The 25967-nt window shown below is 39.5% G+C and overlaps 1 protein-coding gene across 3 annotated transcripts in view; it reads left to right on the plus strand.

Annotated features, from left to right (window-relative positions):
- Nucleotides 1–25967, plus strand: part of MME (membrane metalloendopeptidase) — a 131249-nt gene that overhangs the window by 56472 nt on the left and 48810 nt on the right. For all 3 annotated transcript variants that reach the window (XM_069083434.1, XM_069083433.1, XM_069083435.1), the window contains exons 9-15: nucleotides 4953–5087; nucleotides 8921–9022; nucleotides 13458–13594; nucleotides 13705–13798; nucleotides 15889–16017; nucleotides 18871–18969; nucleotides 24018–24098. In XM_069083434.1, the coding sequence (XP_068939535.1) occupies nucleotides 4953–5087; nucleotides 8921–9022; nucleotides 13458–13594; nucleotides 13705–13798; nucleotides 15889–16017; nucleotides 18871–18969; nucleotides 24018–24098 (777 nt within the window). The remainder of the gene's footprint in view (nucleotides 1–4952; nucleotides 5088–8920; nucleotides 9023–13457; nucleotides 13595–13704; nucleotides 13799–15888; nucleotides 16018–18870; nucleotides 18970–24017; nucleotides 24099–25967) is intronic.

Consider the following 25967-nt stretch of genomic DNA (forward strand, 5'->3'; position numbering starts at 1 on the left):
TGTTCAAAGTCACACAGTTATTCAGTGTGTGAAGTGTCTGAGGCTGGATTTGAACTCAGGTCCTTCTGACTCCAGGGCCGGTGCTCAATATTCACTGTGCCAGCTAACTGCCCCTTCCTATGTTTTCTAATTCAATGGGCTCCAAGATTCCTTTTCTAGATCTATGCTCCCCTGACCATCATCTTTCCCATCAAATTGTAGATTTACAATCTTTCACATCCCCTTTTCATTTAGAGAACCAGACTACTAGCTACAAGCCAGGTCCAACCTGAAGTCTTCCTAATGGCCCAGTCCCCTTCACTTCATTGACAAATTGGTGACCATTGCCTTGGGTTCAGGACCTGTCCCAAGCCCAATTTTACAGTTTTCACAATCCCTCAGATGCATTTCTTTTTTTTTTTAATATTTTTTTCCAATTACATATAAAGATAGTTTTTAATATTCATTTTTATAAGAATTCGAGTTTGAAATTTTTCTCTCTCCCCCCACTTCAAGATGGCAAGCAATCTGATATAGGTTACCCATGTGCAATCATGGAAACATATCTTCACATTAGTCATGTTGTGAAAGAAAAAGCAAAAGGGAAAAGCCACCAAAAAAAAGTGAAAATACTCTGCTTTGATCTGCATTCAGACTCCATAGTTATTTCTGTGGATGCAGATGCATTTTCTGTCTTAAATCTTTTGGAAGTATCTTGGATCATTGTATTGCTGAGAAGAGCTTAACCAATCACAGTTGATCATCCCAGTGTTGCTGTTACCCACAGATGCATTTCAAATATAATAACATAATTTCCATCTCCCCAACAGGGGGAGAAGCCTTGATTTCAGGCCCTTTCTGAAATGTTTGCTTGAGTGCCTAGAATTTTATGTCTACAGCACTATTCAATATCATTTACTTTGTACTTAGACCTTTAAATCCTAAATTAACTAGGTATTCTGTACTCTGCTTATGTAATTGGCAGGGAAATACTTCTTTCATCTCTCCCCACTGGCTTTTAGTGTTAATCTAATTAAACAATTCAATAAAAAGTTTTAAAATGTGCCACATTCATAGTGAACTTAAACTAATAAGCTCTCACTTATTTCACTCCATAAGAATAAACAGATGAATAAATATCTTTTTCCTAAGCCTTTTTAATAGGAAAAAATGCACAGTAGTTCATGTTTGTAGAAAACACCTACATTCTTTTCCCTTTCAGGGCCTGGCTTCCTAGCTAAAAGTGGCACACTTTAGTTTTGGTTTTTTATTGAATTGTTTACATTAAAACTAAAACCTGGTTGTAAGGACATGGGCAATGACCCAACAAGGGAGTCTTAAAGGAAGCAATCACATAGAAAGGAGAAAGAAGGAAGAGAAGACAGTGTCATAAAATCCAGTGAGCAGAAGGTATCTGGATAGAGGGAGTAGTCAACAATGCCTTGCCACAAACTATAGAGGTCAGGAAGAATGAAGCTGAGAAAAAGATATTGGATTTCACAGTTAAAAGATTGAACAGAGGGGTGGCCAGGTGGCTAACGAGTAAGGCTCCAGTGTCAGGATGACCTGGGGATCAAATCTGGGCTCAGATACTCAGCACCACACCCAGAAATAACTGGCCGTGTAACCTTGAGCAAGTTACTTAACCCCGATTGCTTTAAAAAAAAAAAAAGATTGAACAGGGTGGGCTTGGGGAGGAGAGGGGAATTACTCTAAAGGCAACAATTTCAGTTTAGTGGTAAAGATGGAAACTAGAATACAAGGTTTTGAGAAGTGAGTTGGAGAAAAAGTGGAGTCAAGGAAGGCAGATGGCTTTTTTAAAAGTCTGGCAGTGAAAGAAAGGAGAGATAGAGGATCAGAATTTGAGGGGATAGCAAGATCTATGGAAGGTTGGTTTGTTTAAAACAGGTTGTTAATCTATTTTTGTATCATGGATTCCTTTGATAATCTAGTGCTCAGAATAATGGCTTTAAATGATTGAAGGAAATAATTCCAGCTAGCAGTTAGTGAAAACAAAGATATATATATATATATATGTGTGTGTGTGTGTGTGTGTGTATGCACATATGTATATGTGTGTATGTATATATACACACATACATGTGTTTGTGTATATACACACATATACATATTATATATCCCTATACATACATATATATGTGTGTGTGTGTATCCTCTAAGTTCATAGACCCCCAGAAATGTCTCTATGCTTCCTATAGGGGACCAGAGACTCCACGTTAAGAATTGTTGATTTAAATGAGGGTGGCAATCTTAGCATATGTGTAGGTAAGAGGCAAGGAATCAATGGGAAAAAAAAAGATTGAGGATGAGGGGGAGGTGGTGATAGTCAAAGGGGAGAGTTCCTAGAGGAGAGTAGAAGAGAAGGGATCACGGACACAAGTGGAAGAGTTGGCTTGGCCAGGGGAAGGGCTTCCTCTTCCTCTAAGGATGAAGAGGAGGAAATTGAGGGATACTTGAGGGAATTTGAAGTTTAGAATTGGGAAAAAGAGCAAGCTTGCTAACAATGAATGACCTTCATTTTCTCAAGTCAAGTACAAAGTGAATCCTCCATCTGAGGAGAGTGGCTTAATGAAGGAGAAAGTTTCTAGTAGCCACAGTTGGAGAGTAACAAAGTAGCCAATCAGAAAAAGAAATGCTATATGGCAGATTATGTAGCATACATTTTTAGTAGAACCATTCAACACGGTGGTGTGATGTGTTTAGCCACCACAAATGGGAGAAGTTAGATGATTGAAGTAACTTGAGACTGGGCTGTATGAGGCACAGTGGAGTTAGGACAAACAGGAAGCTGGAAAAGGACAATTTAAAGTGAGACTGATTAACCATAGAATCAAGATTTCAATAGGAGGAAAGAAAGTGAAGCCGTAGCTGGTGTGATGGATTGAGGAAGAATGAAAGGGTAAAGGGACCAAAGGACATGGTGAGGAAGAGGTTTAGGAGGAATGAAGCAAAAGAAAAGATGGAAGACTTAAAAGTTCAAGTTAGAGGAAGGAATTTCAGAGTTCATGAGTCTTGCAGTTGGGAGGTTTATGGGTAAGAAGAGCTGTGGCCATACTGTATTTGTCTGGGACAGAGCAGAAAGAGACTGAGAAAAACCTTTTGGACTTAGCAGTCAAGAGATGACTGGTAATTTTGAAGAGCGCTGTTTCAGCAAAGCTTGCTTCCAACTCAAAGATTCTATGACTCCCTATTGCCTCCTAGTTCCTTTCTGGCCCTACATTCTGGGAGCCTGTTGTACAAAGACAAAGAATAATGGAGTTTTCCCCTTCTGGTTCAGTAGTAAGAAGGGTTTTCCAGTACAGACTTATTCCAATAGAGACCTATCTCTAAAGAGATTTAGATTAGACATTAAAAGAGTTCATATCAATGCAACCTCACTTTATGGGTAGAGATTGTTAAAATATTGTGGAGCTTCCTTAAGGTGAAACATTCTACCATCACTTGTTCTATCCAATATTTAAGCCTAAATCATACTTCCTTATTTTCTTGGCTTCAATGCAACTTAACTCAAGTTACTGAACTTTTGTTGTGCAAAGACTTGTGCCAGGCACTTGAGGCAGGGGTTGGATTTTAGATAAAAACTGATCCCTGTTGTGCCCTGATTTGGGCATAACAACAATTACCTTGAGCCCAGTATGTATATAAGCACTGCCTGTACCCCAACATGGTAAGCCCTCCTACTCAGAAGGACTCCCACTTGCTAGTGTTTTCCGCACTCTGAAACGAATTAAACCACTACTTGATTCTTGATACACCTGCCTCTGGCCTGCTCTGTTTAGGCTCCAGCCATTCCCAGGTTAGTCTGGACTGCTTTCAAAATTCTGTTGACAGTATAGAAAAATACTGGAGTGTTATTGTGCTTGACATAAGGTATCAAGACTATATGGGGCTTATTCTTCTGGCCTCTGAGTTAATTTCAAAAACATTACTCATGCCTGAACATGGGAAAAATATATGAAAGTGAACCAACTTGGCGAGTCAGGGTAACACAAATTTCTTGGTTGAAAATATCGAGGTAGGGACTCTCTACAGTGAAGCAGTTATGTGAGACAGTATTGGATTTGAGTATAACTGCATACCAATGAGGATCCTAATTCACAAAGCATTTGTTGTTGTTCAGTCACGTCCTTTTCTTTGTGACTCTATTTGGGGTTTTCTTGGCAATGATTCTGGAGTGGTTCGCCATTTCTTTCCCACCGGATTAAGGTAAACAGAGGTTAAGTGACTTGCACACAGTCACACAGCTAATAAGTGTCTAAGGTCAAATTTGAACTCAGGTCCTCCTAACTTCAGACCCAATACTCTATCCGATGATCCACCTACTTGCCTCAAGCATGGATTAGGCTCCTACTTTATGCAAAGCACAGGGTTAAAAAGAAAAGCTGTCCCTGCTGCCTTAAAGGAGTCTACATTTTATTCAGTGAACACATTATGTAAATGTATTTATATAATAGTGTTTGAAAAGGGGAGTCAGGACTATGAGGAGCCTCTATGGGAATCAGGTAAGCATTCTGGGAGAATGGGACATGGGAGTTAAACATTGAAGGATGATAAAGACTAGAGAGACCCTCTTTAGTGGAAAGAGTCTGGGACATGGTGGGAAGTTGAGGAATTCCAATTGTTCTTAAGTAAATCACTTTCCCACTTAGAGCTTATTTCCTCGGGGTACATGGAAACCACTTCTGCAAATGTTAAAATGCTAAATAAGTTCTTGTTATCCCCATTTTATGGATAGGGAAACAGAAGGTTCTATTTCTTTTCTCCAGTGGAGTTCTCTCATGGTAATGATTTGACTGGTTCTCATCTCTTCTTGATTCATTTCTTTTAAGGGGCCTTTGTGAAGGAATTTTCTAACTTACCATGTTTTTGTTTTTCTGTTACCAAAAAGTAAAAGTTATTTAAAGTATTTTATGACCAACATGTAGAAACCCTCAATTGTTTTCTCCCCACAGGCTTGCATAGCATACATGAATTTCATGATCTCAGTGGCTAAACTGATCCGCCAAGATAAAGGACTGTCCATCAATGAGACCCAAATTTCCCTGGAAGTGCATCGAATTATGGAGCTGGAAAAAGAGATTGCCAATGTAAAGCACCTTGTCTCCATTCCACTGAGTACCATTCAGCTCTATTTCCATGCCTTTCTCCTTCCAAAATTGGTTTTGGTGGTGAAAAGACCAATTTTGTGCTAAGTGGTAGAAAATCAGGGCTATATAACAGAAAATGCTCAGCTTTTGAAATGAAAGAATCCCATTTCTTTTCAAAACCTCATTGGCCTATCTTATTTGTGCATTGTATTGCTTCATCAGTAATAGTGCAAGAGCTTAAAAATGAATTAGATATTGGTAATATTGGGCATTAAAGGACTATTTGTCCTTCCTTAATGGCTATAGGGATTAGAAAGGAAAGATGTCATTGGGATTTAGGGCATCTGATAGGGGAGTCAGAAGTTATTTCATGTTTTTTTTTTTTTTCTGGTTTTCTCTTCCATAAAGTTTTGTGTACTTAGACACTATTGGTACTGACCTTTGTCCTGATAATTAAATTAAGCAGACATTTATGAAATAACTTTTACATGCAAGACATTGTGGTGGGATGCAAAGCAGAATATAGAGATAAATAAGATATGGTCACTTTCTTCATGAAGCTTATTATTATCTAATGGGGAGAGCAGTTTAAGATAGATGTAAATTAAAATGTCTTTTAACAAAATTTTGTTTAAAGAAAATTTGGAGAGGGAGAATTAATTTTCAGCCAGAAGTTATCAAGGAGGGCTTTTTATTAGAGATAGTACCTAGAGGAAAAGAATATACCAAATTCTTCCTGAAATTCCTCCCATTTCTCATATTCTGTGATACCATGTAGAAAGCAGGAGTAAAAGTACCCTATGCATGGAAAGCAACTTGCACGAATGCATAATGCCCCAAATGAATCTGGGAACAGGGTGTGGTCCAATCTGGCCAGAATGTAAAGTGTGTGAAAGGGAGTGATGTAAAACAAAATGGAAGGAGCAAATTGGAGCCATAATGTTGAAAGCTTTGAGAGTTGGTCATTTCTGGGTAGCTTCTGTCTAAAAACTTTCTTTTCCCTAAAGAATTTCTGAAATAACTATAAAAGCTGCTTAGACACAAGTTACATGTGAATTCAGGCATCAGAATCTTTCCCCAAGAGCCTGATGTAGAATGGCAGGTAACCTCTGGATTTGGCATCAGGAAATACTGAGTTCAGATCCTGACTCAGACTATTAAAAGGTGTATGATTTTGGACAAGTCATTTCCCCTCGGTGGGGCCTCTATTGTAAAATTGGGAGGTTGCAATTTATCCCCTTCAAGCCTCTTTCCACCTCTAAATCTGTGATTGGATGAACTTGTTTTGCTGCTTTCTAAGACGTGTATTCTTTAGAAATTGCAAAGATGCTAAATACCATGGCTTTGGAGCTGAAAGGAACCTCTGAAGTGATCTGATCGCATCTCCCTTATTTGACAGAGGATCAACCTATGAAGTTAAACCACTTGGTCAAACTCACATGGGTAACAAGGCTAGAGGCAGGGCTTTGGACCAAAGTCCCCTGACTACAACCCAGTGCTCTTTCCACTAGGCTTCACTGCCTCTGTAGAAATGGGAATTGACATCCCCTTTCTATTCTGCCCTGATGGAGGCAGGCAGACATCCAGACTGTTTGCTTGGATGTGGGTTCCATAGACAGCTCTGAGAGAGCACTTTGGTCTCCAACCTCTCTGCTCATGTGCTTCCCATGGCCCACCAACCCTAGACCCATGGGCTGAGTGATGATGATAAGATTGGCATGGCATGCAATTATATTGCATCCCGTTCTGCCCTGACTGTAGTCCCATGGCTAAAGGAAGCTTGCCATGGTTATGGCAGTATGAGGAAATGCCAGGGGCTGCCATTTGCAGAAAGAGAATAAAGTGCATCCCAGCTGATGCCAAGGACTGCCTTATTCTTGAGATTTATCCAGTTCTTGCCAAACTCCTGGGCTTTGGATAGGGATCTTTTCAGGCTCAGATTTCTCAGGAGGAATTACTCTAGACTCTACAGTCTAGAGTGTTCAGCCTTGCCTCAGGCTCTCCCCATACTCAAGGAGTTACCTCCTTGATTTACCTCCATATTTCTCATTGGTCTATGTATCAGGTTTATTTAAGGATTTACCATATCTCTCTCAATCACACTAAATAATTCAGCCCCCACAACCTAGCAGAAAGGTCCTAGAAGCCAAAGGTTTGGGGGAGATAATCTAGCTTGCCCAGAAGCCATATAACCCAGAAGATGTTTTTCCTATCCAGATTGTCCTCAGGGACATTGAGTTGAATAGCAATTAGATTTGCTTACCTAAGTGCTTGCACATAATAACCACTTAATAAATATTTATTGATTGACCAGCTATTGCTTGATTTGCTGCCTCTGACTCTGAAATGGCCAGCATAATCCAGAAAGAGGAGCAGCATGCTTTTTTCCATTCCAAGGCCAGATTCTCAGAGCTTGTTTACTCTTGTACCTACCAAGAATGAAGTTCCTTATAATGGCTAAATGCCTTCCATGCCAGGGTCTTCCTTTTCCAATGAAATCTCTCAATTTATTTTCAGTTCCAAATGGGAAAGATCTTCTTGAGCTTATTCAAGAATGAATTAGGCAAGCAAGCATTTATTATGTATCTAATGGGTACTATGCACTGGGCATACAGAGACAAAAGCCAAACAATCCCTGTCTACAAGGACGTTACAGTTTAATAGAGACAATACATGCATATGTATATTTAAAACATAAAGAAAGCAAATACAAATTAACTTTGAAGGGGATCTGGCAGTTGGAGAGAATAGGCAAGACTTCATGAAGAAAGAGGTGCTTTGGCTAAGGCCTAAAGAAAACCACAGACTCTAAGAGATGGAAGTCGGGGGGAAGAACATTCCAGGCATGGGATACAGTTCAAAAAAAGGCACAGAAATAGGAGATTGAAAAAAAAAAGTAAGGCTGGACCATAGAATGAGTGGAGGGAAGTAATCAGTAAGAGTACTGGAAAGGCCAATAAATCTAAATAAACATAAATGAGCACCTGATAAGTGTAAAGCAAGGAGAGTTACTAAAGAAGGAGGAAAAGTTATCATTGCCCTCAGGGGTCTTTCATTTTCATTGAACCTCTGACTTATTCCCTCTTCCTGCTCTGCTTACAACAAATGTGCACATATTTTAATTGACAGTGACTTTTATTACTATGTTTTAAGTGGCACATGGTGCTCCAGATGAAAAAAACAAAGAGTGTTCTTGGGGAATTAATGACAGAATATATAATGCCCTGAGTGTCCAAGAAGGCTGCTATAATATGAAACTGTGGGAGGAATAACTGAGATTCCAACTCTTGATCTAGGGAGAGAGAGCTAGGAACATTTTCTCAAAGTTTAGCAAATGAGGTCAGTTAGCAAAGAGCCTGTTAAGAAAAATTGACACCAAAGACACATCAGGAGCATTCTTATTCAATAGTCCTCTTAAGAATTGGAGTCTTCTTATGCCAAAAGTAAATTACAAATTTGTTATTGATGGTATATTCAGCCAAAAACTCATCTATGCCAACATTTCTTCTACCTCTCCCTCCCCGCTCTGGTTATCATTATTGTCCACAATTCTGCTAAAGCAAGAGTTCTTAGCCTGGGGTCTGCAAATACACACGTCTATGATCAGATTTCAAGTGGTCCATGAAGTTGCCTGCGGAAAAGATTATATCTTTAATTTTCGCTAATTTCTAATTGAATCTTAACATTTTCTCCAGTTATTTAAAAGCACGATTTCACAGGGAGTCTGTAGACTTGACTAGACTGACAGGACATGACAAGGTCAGTTAGGTCAGGACCCCTGTGCTAAAGAAACTTGTTCAGTTATAAATAACTTCTTGGAATTATTTCTGCAGGCTACAACTAAATCTGAAGACCGGAATGACCCAATCCTCCTCTATAATAAAATGACCCTAGCCCAGATCCAACACAACTTTTCCTTAGAGATTAATGGACAGGTGAGTATTGTTTCTTTTCAAATTATTTTAGTAAACTATTGCCTGAAAACAATCACTTTAAGATGAGCTATTTTCTTTAAGAAAAAGTACATTAAATGAAACTTGTTGGGCTTCAAAATGGATTTAAGTGTTACAAGAGTGCTTTACCTGTGTAATCATGTATAAAATGTCATTTGAAATCATTACTTTGGTATTAACTTAATTGAAATTCAGAGGGAGAAATGTTGATGGGTCAACTATGAGATGATCTGAGAAACCATCCCAGAAAAAATCCTACTACTCAAGAGTTCTCAGAGCCTTTCACATGTCTAGCTGACCTCAGTAGGAGACCAGGTGCAGAAGAGCCCAAGGAAATTTTTCATTTTTTTTAAAGGGCCTTTGAATGAAAAGTTGTCTGTTCATGAGTGGCTTTTCAAATATGTCCCTTGTGTATGGGTGGAAATTGACTTATCTTAGAAATCTCCCTCCCCTTCCCAGGGTCTCTAGCTTTTTACAGAGAATGAATTAGAATGAAATGGAGTGGAGTAGACTAGAAGAGATAGAGGAGAGGCAATCTTGTGCATCTGGAGGCCTAGGGCCTGAGGTGAAACCTTAACTCTGAAATTTGGATCTGTGAGGCTTTGAAGAAGCACTCTGCTGTGCTGGGCTTTAATTTCCTCAGGTGCAAATTGATGGGGTGCAACTAGATGTCCTCTCTTCCAGTTCTAAATACATGGCCATATTAAAAAAGTAAACATACACAGGTATACACAACTTGAAAGGAATGAGACAGGAGAGGTCACATGTGAAACTGAGAGACAAGTAGCCCCAGAGTTAAAAAAAAAAAAAAAACCTGAGTTCAGGTCCTGCCCCTGATGTGTGATGACCATGTGTCCCTGAATAAGTGACTTAAAATGCCCAGTATCCTAAATCACTCTCTGGGAAAGTCACTTAAACTGCCTGGTAGCCTAGACATCTCTCTAATAGTGAACCTTGCAGGTAAAGTGCTAACCTGCATTGTTAAAGGGAGTTCCTCATATTAATGAAACCACAGTCCTTATCCCTCCAAAGGAAAGGGTAAGGAAACATGGAGAATCTGAGCAGCAGGTAAAAGTCGTCCAGCAGCATCACAAATCCCACTCCTGAAAGTACACAAACACAGTCACTTTGCTGAAAGTCACCTCCCTATTCACTATCTCCACTTCTGAAAGATAGACACTTGCTCCAGTTATTTCTTTAAAAAAAAATGACAGTGAATCATCAGCATCAGGAAATGAAGTAGCTCCTAGTTTGTCCCTGAGGAAAGGCCACGAAGTCCCCAAAGAAGATTCAGAAGCATCAACTTTTGAAAAAGCTTTCAACTGCCAGCTTGGAAGGGATCCTTGTATGGGTGCCTGCTTGAACTCAATCTTTTCTAATAGTCATCATTCTAGCTTCCATGGACGGCTCGAAAGCACTTGGCATAGATTTTCTCCTTTGATACTCACAATCCTGCAAGTCAGGGAGCCATCAGTATTATTATCCCCATTTTAAAGATGAGGAAATGGAGGCTCAAAGGAGATTAAGTGACATGATCAAAGGAGTAATAATAGCCAGGATTTTTATAGCATATTGAGCTTTGCCAGGAGCTTTGTCTTGTCTCATCTGTCTCACAGCTGGGGAATGAGACCTGTGGGTAGAGCCTGAATTCCAACCCAAGTTTTCTCAGGCTTTCTCCACTCCACCCCAGGCTGAATTTTTCTGAAAACAGGCTGTTGGGTTGAGTACTCAATATTAAATGACTAGAGGGATCTCAGCCACTTAGCAAAAGTAAGCCTCATCTTCAAATTTTTACCACATTCTTAAGTGGACTCTAATCCTAAAGCTTCACCAAGCTTTTCATAGTCTCCTTTGACTGACTTCACCAACTCCCTCTGATAAATGAGTAACCAGTCTCCTTTCTCAAGTCCCATAGAAAATCACAGCACTGAGTCTAGATTTCTAGAATAGAAATGGGCAGGAAGAATCACAGCAGGCAGAACATTGGTGGATTAAATCCATGTGTACTACATGTATATGCATGTGTGTGATATGTGTGCATGTATTTTTTCATATTCACTTTCTTTTGACTGCCTTTGTGTGTGATTCTGTTCATGAGATGCTATTTTTTTCTACTGCAAAATTAAGATCTCATTTCCTCTTGGTGTTGGAACAATATGTTGTTGATTTCAACTAGACATGTTTGGTCATCAGTATCTGCTTTTTACATAGAAGCATTTCATGGAAAATACAGTCCATTTCACTAAACCATAATAGGATCCATAGTTTTTTTTTTAACTTATTTTTGGTATTGATAAAAACTGGCTGCTAAGAGTTAAATTTCAGACAAATCTCTGTGGATTCCTTACTCTTGAAAATAACAAAATGATCTCTTAATTTTTTTTCTGTCAAAATATTTACATCCACAAGTCTCATTTTCATTCTTAGAAAATGTGTTTTAAAAAGACTGTTTCAGTTCTGGGAATGAAATTTTAAAAGGATAATTGGGAGAGGATCCAAGGGAAAGGATCAAGAATAATTAAGGACCTCAACTCCATGCCATATGATGATAGGCTAATACAACTGGGGATATTGAGCTTGGAGAGAAAACAAAAACTTAGGGTGGAAGAGGAGCTTGATAACTCTTCAAGAATTTGAAGGGATGTGATAGGAAATAACCATTAGATTTATTCTAATTGGGGGGTGGCTAGGTGGTTCAGTGAATAGAGCACTGGCCCTGGAGTCAGGAGGACCTGAGTTCAAATTCGGCCTCAGACACAACACAAAAACTAGCCATGTGACCTTGGGCAAGTCAGTTAACCCCAATTGCCCTCCAAAAAAAGGCAAAAAACAATGGTTTATTCTAATTGGCTCAAGAGAGAAGATACAGGGAAAATGGGCAAAAGTTGCAAAAAGGTGAATTTAGGCATGATTTAAGGAAAAACACCCTAATGATTATAATTATCCTAATGCAGAATGGGCTGCCTTGGGGAGTAGTGGGCTCCTCACTGGAGGAGGAAAGGTTAAATGGCCACTTATTTCATTTGTTATAGAGGTCCTAATTTTTCATTTGTGAATCAGTCTAGATGGCCACTGAAGTCTTCTCCAATAATATACACCCTCATCAAATAAAAAGGCATTTATTAAGTCCCTACCATGTACTAGTATTACCCTAGACTCTGGAGATCCAAAGACAGAAATGTTTTAATTCCTTGTCCTCATAGAACTTACATTCTCCTTGGGGAGGAGGGGACAACATATATGTATATAAGTATATGCAAAATGTGTCCAGAATATTTGAATACAATGCAATCTGGGCATCACTTCAAGGCCCAAAATTCTTTATTGCTACAATTATATACCCTGAGCCTCTCTTGTGATTTCCAGTTCTGTATCACCAACTACCAACTGGACATTTCAGACTGTGTGTCCCATAGGCATCTCTTATACAATATGGCCAAAAGAAAACTCAACATCCTTTGTTAAAAACTCTTCCTTCTTTGGAACTTTATTACTAGTTGTCATCTTTTATTCCTTACTCCTACCCCCACTGATTTAATCCATTACTAATTCTTTTCTCTGTCTCCACAATATCTCTTCCATCTCTCCCCTCCTTCATACTCAAAGAGCTATCACTGCTTCAGGCCCCCATCATCTCCTAGTTAGACTGTCACAATAGCCTCCTAACTGGTCTCACTACCTCAAATCTCTTCCCCACTACACTCCATCCTCCACCTACTTGCCAAAGTGATTTTGTTCAGCACTCACCATGTTACGCCCCCTACCCAATAAACTGCAGTGTTTCCCCATTATCTCTAGTGTCAAATAGAATTTCTTCTGTTTGACATTTGAAGTTTTTTACAACCTGGTCCCTAGCTACCTGGTCAGCTTCATAAACAATATGATAATTTGCCCAAACTATCTTTCTTATTGCTTTTCCTACATGAGAGTCTATCCCCTATCTGTGTGCCTTTGCATAGGTGCGATGCCCCCTTGCCTGAAATTTCCTGCTTCCTCACCTCTGCTGATCAGAATCCCTAGTTTCTTTCAAGACTCAGCTCCTTTTTCCCCTTCTACACAGAGCGTTTTATAACCTCCCCCTCTAGCCAATAGTGCCTAACCTACAAATTGTCTTCTATCTGCTTTGTATATACTTATATACACACGATTTGTCTCCACTTGTATAGACTGTACACTTTAAAAAAAAATGTCAGTGCCTGGCCCAATGCTTGGCACACAGTAGATACCTAATAAATGCTGGTTGAGTGAATAAGGGGAAAAGAGTTCTCAGCTGTGTATCACCATCATCATCATGGGTTTAGTCCACTAGTGGTAAAACCAGCCTCTGTGTATTTCACCTAGTGTTTCATACTAGAATCTTGGGACCAACTAGTGAAATTGACAGACTACTAAACACACGATACCTGTTTTTTTCTAGCCGTTCAACTGGGCAAATTTCACAAATACAATCATGTCAACTGTGAAAATTAGTGTTGCAAATGAGGAAGATGTGGTTGTGTATGCTCCCGAATATTTAACCAAACTTAAACCCATTCTTACCAAATATTCTGCCAGGTAGGTGCCCGCCTGTCCTTTCATGAGTCACACTTTAATGTCACTATGCTTTCTAGAAGCCTTGCAGCCTCATCTTTCTTGTTGCCGGGTGGTGGTGTTTTTTTATACAGAGATCTTCAAAATTTAATGTCCTGGCGGCTCATTATGGATCTTGTAAGCAGTCTCAGCCGAACCTACAAGGAGTCAAGAAATGCTTTCCGGAAGGTGAAGAAAAAATCTCTCTCTTCTTAAGACTTAAGCTTAAAGAGATCCAAAGTTGGGGACCTTGTTGCATCCACCACATGAATGTGGTGAACTTGGCAAGGGGGAAAAATGCCAAGTGCTAGCTACCTAGCCCATGGTTAAATATGTCACCTAGAAAAAGATCCTACTGCTCTGAGGATAGTCATCCTGCACAGCCTCAAGTGTGGGAACACACTGAATGCAAAGCAGTTCCTAAGTGCCTGTTCTGTGCCAGGTGCTGTCCGAGGTGCTAGTTAAAAGACTTGCTCTCAGTATTCCATCATCCACAGGAAGTCTCTTTCATAAGAAAGATGGTGACTTCATTGGCGTCACTGCTAGAATTTTAATCAATAAGGTAATTGACTTCCATGTCAAGAGTGTATAATGTCAAGAAAATGTGGAGACATTTGACCATACTATAGCTTCATCAGATGCAGAGTTGCAGGCAGCCTTAGTCATCCTTCTAGAGCAGAGGTTCTCAACCTAGGACCCATAACTTCAAAAAAAAAATTGTCTCCATATCTACATATTTTACTCAATTAATTTAAATAAACTGTTCTCAAGTCTACATATTTTACTCAATTAATTTAAATAAACTGTTCTGAGAAGGGGTCCATAGGGTTTTCTGGAGTGCCAAAGTGGTATATGATGCAAAAAAAAAATGTTCAGAACCTTGGATTTAGACAAACCCTTTCATTTTACAGAGAAGTCCTGGAAATTCATAGGGTCCTAGGTCTACAATTGGAACCAGCATCTTTGGTCTCTAGAGGAGGAAAGGGAGGGCCAGAAACTTTAAATAATTCACTAACAATCATGTAGGTAACCAAGGCTTTCAATCTTCAAAGCAGATACTTACATCATGCTGCCTCTCTGAAATGATCTGTCCAAAGTTATTGAGGTAGAAAGTAACAGAACTGGTATTCAAACCCAGAGTAGAGTCTCTAACTCCAAATTCAGGGTTCTTACCACAGAGTACTAGAATGTCAGGGCTAGAGCCTTTTGAAATCATAATTAATGTGTCATGCATGCTTTCTATGAACAAGTGCTTTTCAGATATCTATGCAAATGAACAGTGTAATAATTATAGTAATAGCATCTATATAGAGCTTTAAAGTTTCAAAGTGTTTTACAGGTATTTTCTCATTTGATCATCATTACAACCTTTCAAATAAATGTCATTATCACCCTATACAAATAAGAAAACTCAGTGACTTCCCCAGTCACACAGTTAGTAAGAGTCTGAGGCAACATTTGAACCCAGACCTTCCTGGATTCTAGTTCAGAACTTTTATCTCCTAAAGTATCTAGCCCCAGAAAACCCATCAACATCACTTGTGCCTAAAGAAAATCTCAAAGGAAGACTTTGAACCATATTTAAAACAACAGTCATTCAGACCGAGTGCCATAGGGAAAGTGATGTTCTGTGGAGAAGTGGAACCATTTCATTCATTAGATTATTCCACTTTTGACTATTGCCTAAGTGCCATGGAGATTCCTTGACATCAGCAGGTTCTCAAACAGGACAGTTTCAATGATGTAGTTTCTTGTACTTAGTGAAATCCCTCTGCTGGTATTTGAATGGACACCTACTTAATGCTTCTAGCCATGAGAATTTAGAATGAAATATTTAAAGGCAGGGATGTTTTTCTGTTTAAGGGAGAGTGACCTGAAATCCTGCCCTTCTCAGAGATGGAATAATGCATGTACATCTGTTCAACATTAATTCTCATTGACAGCATATATATTGACAACATAGATAACTACCCAGTTCCACGTCAGTCCTGAAAAATATTAATATGTAACCACAACAGACGGTTGTAAGGAAGCATTTGAACAATGGTCCAGATTTCCTAAAAATCATTTAGATAAAGAATTTAATTGAATGGTATTTCCCCCTGCATTAGGAATGTATATCCATTGAAGAAAGGTCTCTGAATAGGACTTGAAGGGCTTTGAGTCTCTCTTGAGACTTAGAGATTTTTGAAAGCATAGAATTCCACAAAGTTGTAACTTGATGCCCTGAACTCTGGGACAAACCACCACAAATTCAATTTTGTATTTCCTCTCAACAGGCTCTTTATGGCACAACATCTGAAACAGCCACTTGGCGACGTTGTGCTAATTATGTCAATGGGAACATGGAAAATGCCGTTGGAAGACTTTACGTAGAAACAGCATTTGCTGGCAACAGTAAACACGTGGTAATGTTTTGGGCACAATTAACTCTGTCATTTATTTGTACTTACCAATATAAGGCAGTAGTCAGAAATTTAGTCAAGCATCTTATTTATAGAGTATGAAGTCTGTAATTTTTGTTTTTTTCTCCCTATAAATCTCATCATTAGTAGGTCCTTTTTTTTTTTAATCAACATTAAGCCCATATAACTTTTGGGTTTTTCAATTCCTAGAGATTTTTCATAACATTTAAAACATGAAAAACTTATCAGGATAAATGAATAACATAAAGAAAAAGTAGATAAGTACTAATTCCGGATAGCATTTCATCCTTACCCGGTCATGTCTTTATAACTTTAAGGTGGCAGTGTTTGAAAGAATAGCACAAGCAAAGAGATGCAGGCACCATAGCATTTCCGGTTTTTCAGGAAGTTGGCAACCTGTCAGAGGCCACCAACATGCCTCATCCAATTAAAGTCTTCCAGGCTAACTCAAAGTAGCTCCAGTTATTCAAGGATTCTGTCTGCATGAAGGGGTGTGTGAATTACTTGGGACAAATTAAAATAAATGAAACAAATAAATATATTTATTTTTAAATAGAGTAAAATAATGAGTTAAATTTATCAATATTTTTACAATAAATTTGAATTTTTTATATCTTTACAAAACAATTTGAATAGACAATAGATCTGCCTTTTGTTACATTCACTTGTTTTATGAATTTGACATTAAGTTCCAAGGATTTTGACATATATATGACATTATATATACATATGTATACATATATATATATATATATTCCATGATTCTTCATCATAAAACCATACTTTTATTACTTTAAATATCTTTGACAAAGGGTTCATTTTTCTAAGACAAGACATTAGGTTTTCAATGGGGTTTAAATTAAGATAGACTTAATTGAATTATTTTATCTCCATCTCCTAGGTAAACTAACTTTTTGTGATGTGAGCCATGGCACAAATTGTGTTGCAGCATTTTAGCACAATTTGGGAATTTCTATCACTCCCCTCCTCAATATGTTAACATATTTATCAGAAGCCATCCTTCCCTCAGTGGAGAAAAGATTTTTGGGCTAAATAAAAGAAGGAACAATAAAAGCAGAAACATGTTTCTGGGTGGATGTTTAAAAAGGCCAATGACCATATCTGACAAGGTCACCTGAAACCCTAGGGTATCAGGAGCTCCTGTATGCACCAAGTTAGTTGGATCAGTAAAATATACTATTTTCAAAGCTTTTACATTGGAGGGGAAGAGAGAGGGGGTGAGAGGGAATGAGTAAACCTTACTCTCATCAGATTTGGCTTAAGGAGGGAATAATGTACACACTCAGTTGAAATCTATCTTACCCTACAGGAAAGTAGGAGGGAAGGAGATATGAGACAGAGGGATGATAGAAGGGAGGGCAGATTGTGGGAGGGAGTAATCAGAAGCAAACATTTTGTGGAGAGACAGGGTGAAAGGAGAAAATAGAATAAATGGTGGGTAGGATAGGATGGAGGGAAATATAGTTTTTCACAACATGACTATCATGGAAGCGTTTTTCATGACTGCTCATGTATAACCTACATCAAATTGCTTACCTTCTCAAGGAGGGTAGGTGGTAAGAGAAGAAGGGAAAGAATTTGAAACTAAAAGTTTTAAGAATGAATGTTAAAAATTGTTTTTACATGCAACCATGAAATAAGATATACAGGCAATGGGGTATAGAAATCTATCTTGCCCCACTAGAAAATAGACAAGAAGAGGACAAGAGAAGGGGGGAAGTGTGATGGAAGGGAGAGTAAATTGGGGGGAGAGGTGATCAGAATGCATGCCATCTTGGGGTGCAGGAGGGGACAGATGGGGACAAAATTTGGAACTCAGAGTCTTGTGGAAGTAAATATTAAAAACCAAAAATAAATTAATTTTTAAAATACTATTTCCAAATCTTTAGTACACTAGATTTTATATTGGGCAGCTAGGAGGCAGAGTGGATAGAGCACCAAGACTAGAGTTTGAAGACTTGAGTTCAAATCTGACTTCAGACACTAACTAGCTGAGTGACCCTGGCATGTCACTTAAGCCTTTTTGATTTAGTTTCCTCAGCTGTAAAATGAGTTGGAGAAAAAAATGGCAAACCCCAAATGGGGTCTCAAAGAGTCTGACATGAATGAAGTGACAGGACAACAACTCATGTCTGGTGCTTTTTGCTTCATTCCAATTTTTTTTTAATGATTTTTTTCTTCCAACTTCAGGAATCAAGCCCTTCTGGTTGCCACATCCCTCTGAATGTCTTTGCTATTTTCTAAGAATCATTTAGACTCTTTTGCAGCAATAATATGGTGCTTTGACTCCCAGAATAATAGATCTGGAGCTGGAAATGACCTAGGAGGCCACCTTGTCCACTTACATCATTTTACAAATGAAAGAGCTGAGGTCCAATTACTTGGCCACAGTCACCTCTTAGCAGGTTTTTGGTTTGTTTGTTTTCAAGCATTTTCTTTTGTACAATCCCTGAAGCATGCTAAGTGTTTCCCCAAATGGATGCAGATGAAATCACAGATCTGGGCCCCTATCTCTGCAAAGAACAAACTAACCAGAAGTTTAAAGCCCAGTTATGAGGGAAGCTCTGCCACCCTCAGTACTAAGCACATGGTTACTTCTGGACATCTACCACGATGCTGGGAGAAACTGCAGTAAACTGCCATGCAAATGGAGATTTCCATTTTCACTCTTTCTTTAGATGGTATCATTTTGCTGCAAGCTTAAGGACTGAGTTACTATATATCCCACTGAGTTCCTGATTCTCTGGGAACTTGTAAAGCTCTTTAAAGAATCAACTGACCCTCTTACTTCTCCTTACATTTGGTTTGTTTCAGGTGGAAGATCTGATCTCACAGATTCGGGAAGCTTTCATTGAGACTTTAGATGACCTCAGTTGGATGGATGCTGAGACTAAAAAGAAAGCTGAAGATAAGGTAGCGACAGAATCAGGGTTTGCCCACCAAAGGTGGGAGTGCTTCCATGGGGGGTGGGGGCAGGGGCATAAAGCAAGAAGAAAACCATCATAGTCAAGATCAGTGCATGAAAAAGTCGTATTCCTACGAATGCTAGCCTTCCTATATATGCTCCTTGACAGCACTTTTCCTATGGGCTTCATACTTTTAGTGATTTTTTTTGTCACTGAAACCATTGTGTAGTCATAGATAATTCCAAGAGTTCATCTTTAAACTTCTCATATGCTTGTTTCTCTTCAGTGTAAGTTAAATAGGAAAGGCACAATTGTATAAAGTGAAACTAAGAATGTGAAGACTGTGAAGCTGATCACAATTGATTGGGTTCCTTGCAACCCATCTGGAAACTTCAATCAGTACACACAGCTTAGATGTTCTATGTTGGCCCCAAGTGGACAGGAAAACTCCAATGAGAGGGTAAAAGGTCATGTGTGCATGGGCCTTATGTCCTGTCTTAGCAAAGAGCTATTCAGTTTTAGTTTTTAAAAACATGAAATGTATAGTTAAAAACCCCATCATGGCTCTCGTCTCAGTCTCTTCCCCAGTAAAATGTGTATAGCATCACCTACCTCAGGGAGCTGTTGGAAGCAAAGTGATCTGTAAGCTTTAAAGCATGGCACGCATCAGCTACTGCTGGATTATTGTTGTTATTATTATGTTGTATATACTGTATAGAGAGACAACCTGCCAGAGTGGATAGAGGGCTAACTTTGTTTGGGTCCTCCCCCATGGGGTCACAGGAACATAGATATAAAGCTTAGTTATTCCAACCTTACAGATGAAGAAACTGAGACTCAGGGAATTTAAGTGACTTACCCAAGGTCACACAAGTAATAAGCCCCCTAATAAGGTAGAATTTTAACCCAGATCCTCTAACTCTTTTTTTTTTTTTGCCTTCTTGGAGGGCAATTGGGGTTAAGTAACTTGCCCAAGGTTACACAGATAGTTTTTTTGTGTGGGTGTTAAGTGTCTGAGGCTGGAACCGAACTCGGATCCTCCAACTCCGGGGCCGGAGTGGGGCTGGAGCTCTTACTCACTTCGCCACCTAGCCACCCCCCCCTCTAACTCTTAAGCTTGCTCTTTTCCACTATACCACATTGCCTCTCTGAGGCCGCTAGGTGGTGCTACAGTGGATAGAGAGCCAAACCTGGAATCAGGAAGACCTGAGTTCAAATGTGACCTCAGACACTTACCGTGTTTCCCCGATAATAAGACACTGTCTTATTATTTTTTTTTGGACAGAAAAACACCAGAGGGCTTATTTTCAGGGGAGGGCTTATTTTAATGAACATTGACAGCAATTTTAATAAACAGGTAAATGTGAACAAAAAAATGTACCTTTATTCAATAATGAATTCAATAAAGAACAGGATGACGCGCTCACTGCTGCAGCTCTGATTGGATGCAGCTCTAGCGCAGGTGATCACCTTCACTACAGTAGCAATCTCAATAGGCCTATTTTCGGGGGAGGGCTTATTTTAGAGGAATCTTACACAGTAAGGGGAGGGCTTATTTTTGGGATAGGTCTTATTATCGGGGAAACACGGTACTAGCCATGTGACCTTGGACAAGTCACTTCACCCTGTTTGCCTCATCTGTAAAATGAGCTGGAGAAGGAAATGGCAACCACTCCATTATCTTTGTCAAGAAAACCAAATGTGGTCAGAAGACACAGCTGGAAAATGACCAACTAAAAATCCCCTCTCTCCTAACCTAACAGATCAGAGCAGTTAGACTAGCTCTAGGGCAAGAGCCAAGGTGTGAGCTCTGGCCCTCCCATGATGAAACTATCCCTCTTTCTTCCATACCATATCAACTACTAACTTTTCAGGACCTAAGGCACCTTTCTCAGTCCACAAGTTAGATATAAACTGCCAGTCTTCATTGGTGGAGGGAGCTTTCACATGAGGAATTCTTTATATTGATGAAACCATAGGCCTGAACCATATAGCAATCAATCATTGCAAGAAAAAGCATTTATTAAGCACCTGCTATTTGTTAGTCACTATGCTAGGCACTGAGGCCATAAATGAAAAAGAAACAAGCCCTGTTTGCCCTCAAGGAGCTTACCTATGTGTGCATATACATTGTGAATTAGTAATATATGTACACACACATATTAATGCATACAGTATATGCATAAATACAATATGTGTACATATATGTAACGGCATATTATGAATATTATATATACACATTATATATAAAGTAAAAACAAATAATGTAATACAAGTATATGTGTATGGTATGCACTATATGTATTGTAGACTTAACTGTGCACCAATTAATTAAATATAAGTATACATTATATAAGCTATATACATATATGATACATGTATGGGTAAACATGTATGTATGTGCATACATATGTGTGTATGTAGTATCACCTACAGTTTTATACTTGGATAAGGAGACACTTTGGGTTCCACAATCACAGTCAGTTTGCCCATTGTCTAAGTAATTCACTATAAATCAATGAGACTCATTTGAAAGTAGCCCTGACTCCTTCAGACCAATTTTCCAAGTGGTAAGTTAATAAACAATGTCTGTTGATCTCTACTGTGTCCCCTTGGACTGGGACATTTGGGGGTAAGATTAATAAATTAGAATTAATGTTAATAAGAAATAGTTTCAATTTACCCAATCTTTATCAAAGATTAATTCTATTCTAAATTATGAGGAATGCCAAACTAGTGGTATTTCCTTTTATGACCCAAGGGGGAGAAGGAAAATGCTATAGAAATAATTGGCCTGGATTTTAACAAAGCTTGATTACGTCTCTCATGTTTTTGTAAACAAGATGGAGAGATGTAGGCTTGACCTTTTTTTAATGGTCATTGGTTTCATTCATTAAGGGTTTGCTACCACTCTGGAAAGACGTCTCCAGGGCAGGGTTTTTGATGCAGTAAGGTTTTTGTGTCCCAGGTGAGAACACATCCAAGGGGCATCTGAGCAAAGAGGTCACCTCTATAGATTAAGTCTTGAGCTGTGCCAGTCTTTCACCTTTCAAGGGCAGGTTCTCAATGATAGCCACAGGACAGAACCTACTGGCCCATTTGCTCTTGTTCACACTGATCATGTCATTTCCCAGCATAATGTCTTCTATCTAGCTGTCCCTCCTCCCCTTTGCTTCTTAGAATCTTTGACTTCCTTCAAGATTCAGACCAAGTACAGGAGGCTTCATCACAGCCTTTACCTCAGAGGTTACTTTCTATCTACTCTGTGGTCTCAAAGCACTTAACTTATTTTCCACTTGTCTCTCTCAATAGAATGTAAGCTCCCCAAGGGCAGGCACTGTTTTTTCTTTTCTTTTATCCTCACCATTTAGCACAGTGCCTGATACATTGGGTTGTTCAGTCATTTTTTCAGTCATATCCAACTCTTCATGACCCCATTTGGGATTTTCTTGGCAAAAAAACACTAGAGTGGGTTGTCATTTCCTTCTCCAGCTCATTTTACAGATGAGGAAACTGAGGCAACAAGGGTGAAGTGACTTGCCCAGGATCACACAGAGAGTAAGTGTGGGAGGCCAGATTTGAACTCAGAAATATGAGGCTTCCTGACCCCAAGCCTAGCATTCTGCCCACTGTGCCACCTAACTTCTCACCTGGTACACAGTAGGCACTAATAAGTGTTTGTTGACTGACTGAAGGTACATGTAGCCTGGATAGTGTCAAATCACCTGTTTGTAATACTTGTCAGGGAGACAGACAGTCAAAACATTATGACCCTTAGAAGGGTCTTGGTCAAAGATGGGTCAAAGATTGTATGGAAAGGATCTTCCTGTGGGTCAAGCTTCAGCAATCCCTGCCATCATTCTTGCCAGTTTCTCTACTATCCAGTGTAGACAGGCACATTTCAAAGGGACGTTCTTCATCCTACCACTGGGAAGCACCTCAGCCTCCCAGAATATAGGTTGTCTCAACTGCCATTATACTTACCTCTCCATGAAATTACATGTACTCCCCACCATTGTTTTTGATAAAGAGGCAAACCCACTGAGTGAAGGACACCACTCTATGCTCCAAACTTTGTGTAATTCACACTCTGCCATGCACTCCCCAACATGACCATACTATGACAATTTACTGCAACTTTACCATAGTCCTATTCATTGACATTGGAGCTGAGGTGACAGACACTCTCATAATTGTTGTGAAGCTTCATACTTTTGGGATCAAGTGAAACAAAGGGAATTAATTACAAAGCTGCAAAGTACAAATGAATAGTCACATCCATCAGTATTGTAGAAACTTCTTTTGAGAATTAATTCCACATGTAGACAGATGTGAAACTCACTGAAATTTTCAGGTCAGAGTGGCAATAACCTGTCATTGGTAGAGAGCATGGGAATGGCATGTTTTTAATATGTAGGTGAGGTGAGCTGGCAGCAAACTTACAGACCATTTTCTTTCCCATTCAGTTAAACAATGTTATTCTCTTGACCTTGAAGGTCATAATCTACAATGATTGCCTTGAAAAATAACCGGATTGATGATATAAAACCTGCAAAGTCAGTATGGCGCCCCTAACATTGTACCAAGAGTACCTTTCCTAAGCCAGCAAACACTTTCTGTTTTCTCAAACCAGATTAATGTAGAGGAAAGATGATTATGGGTGGGTGGCATGGTAGCCCACGCCATCAGCCCTCACATATAATATGTAAGCGAGAACCTTTCTTTAGAAAAACAATTTCATAAAACGCAAACCCATATAGGCAGCGGTACCTTGTCAATTTTCATTTCGGGTAAGTTTCTTGGGAAAGCTGCTCCAAATGAGAAAGGCCTTGTAAAAATTAAGCACCAGCCTTGTTTTAGCACCCTTTGGATTTTTTGAAAATGGGATTTTTTAGTGCACCCTGGGAACCCACTCTTGACAAGACTCCTTATTTGAAAGTACATAGGTATCAAGAGGTTTTTTTTGTTGTTGTTGTTTTGGTTTTGTAAATGAAATTTCTCAGGTTCTTTGTGAAATGTGATTTTTTTTCACATTCAGTCTTCTTGTTTTTCTAGGCCAAGGCAATTAAGGAAAGAATTGGCTATCCTGATGACATCATTACAAATAATGAGAAATTGAACAAAGAGTACAGTGAGGTAAGTCTGTAAGGGAATGGGGTGCATAATGCTCAGGGCTGGTGGAACTGCATTTACTGCAGGATTGTGGGGCGTGTTGGCATCATACAAAATTACGTGTTGTATTGTTTTATTTTAAATACGTTTTCTTCCTTTCCTCAACACATTAGCTTTATGAACCTGGTCATCTGACTTCTCAGGACCCCAAGCAAGTGCAAGACAGTGCCCTGATCTGCATTCTTAAAGGGGCTTTCCTCACTGTCTCTCCCTAGACCAATGAAATCACAGTTCCATACAATAAGTGTTTAAAAATGTTTAATTCAAGTCAACAAACATTTAGTAAGCATCCACTTTGGCCTGCTGGGGAAGGAAATGGCAAACCACTGCAGGGTCTTTCCCAAGAAAAACCCAAATGAGGTCACAAAGAGTTGAACACGACTGAAACAACTCGACCACAACACCACTGTGGCCTAGGCACTATCCAAGGGTCTAAGGATACAGAGACAAAAGGGAAGCCATGCTGATTTCTCCTGGACATATAGACAGCAAGGATGAGGGGAGAGTGAGAGAAGAGGGAGGGGAGAGAGAGACAGACATAGAGAGAGAGACAGAGAGACAGAGAGAATATTAACAATTGGCAAGGCATCTAAGAGATGGGTTTTGCCTGCCCAGAGCCTTGAATGGTTCTGAATCAGAGGTTTGGAGGCCATGTATTCCAGAAAGGACTGAGTGGAGCTGAATAACCTGTGCAAATAGATGGAAACAAGCAGAAGTGGGAGGCTGGATACTCCAGAATGACTAAAACCTAGACTGTGTCCTAGGAATTAATATGAGTAAAGGCTCCAAAGGACCTGGATTGTGAAATATCTTAAAGGCTAAATTGTTTCATTTATACTTTATTTATTTATTTTTTTAAGCAATAGGGATTAAGTCAAGGTTACACGGCCAGCTATTTCTGGGTGTGGTGCTGAGTATCTGAGCCCAGATTTGATCCCCAAGTCATCCCAACACTGGAACCGGTGCTTTTACTCGCTGAGCCACCTGGCCACCCCTAAGCAATTGGGGTTAAGTAACTTGCTCAAGGTTACATGGCCAGGTGTTTCTGGGTGGGTGCTAAGTGTTTGAGCCCAGATTTGATCCCCAGGTCATCCCGACACTGGAGCCGGAGTTCTTACTCACTGTGCTACCTGGCCGCCCCTATTTATACTTTATTTTAAGGGCAACAGGAAGCATTTGAATAAGACAGTGGTGTGGTCAGACATTCCTCTGGAAGATTCTTTTGGCAGCTCTGTGGATGTGGATCAGAGAGTAGAGCAGAACAGAAAGGCTAATTAGAACAGTTGGAGCTGAACTGCTAGAGATCTGAGTTAGGGTTGTGGCCAAAGGGGAGAGAGAATTAACCCACAGTCACCAGATGCACCTTCTGAAACTAATGACACCACATTGAAAACTGTGTCTATGAATTCTTCTTCATTGCTTCAGGCTAGGATCCTACAGGCACAGGTTTTAGCCCCAGTCGTGTTTAGCATTATTTTAGCATCTAACCACCTGGGTAACTGAAAATAGTGAAAGAGAGGGGACTTTGAAAAAGCTGAGAGGTTCGATGTGAGGAGCAGGGAGTTTTGCACCATGTCAGGCCTTCTATGTCATGGCCATTCATGGTTAAGGCCCCTAGGATCCCTTCCTTGCTGGTATCCTCCCTCAGATGGCTGATGTCAGGGTGTATTACTTAATCTTCTAAATACATTTTCTTAGCTCATTTCCTCTCCCACAATCATCCCATTTCCCAAGGCTCCTCTCATCTTTTGAGGATTTTTTTTAGGTTCTATCTTCAATAGAATCTACACACACACACACACACACACACACACACACACACACACACACACA

This window comes from Petaurus breviceps, unplaced genomic scaffold (genome assembly GCF_028583685.1).
Source record: "Petaurus breviceps papuanus isolate PSGF00001 unplaced genomic scaffold, PetGlider_PUasm1.0 173, whole genome shotgun sequence".
NCBI classification, from domain to species: domain Eukaryota; kingdom Metazoa; phylum Chordata; class Mammalia; order Diprotodontia; family Petauridae; genus Petaurus; species Petaurus breviceps.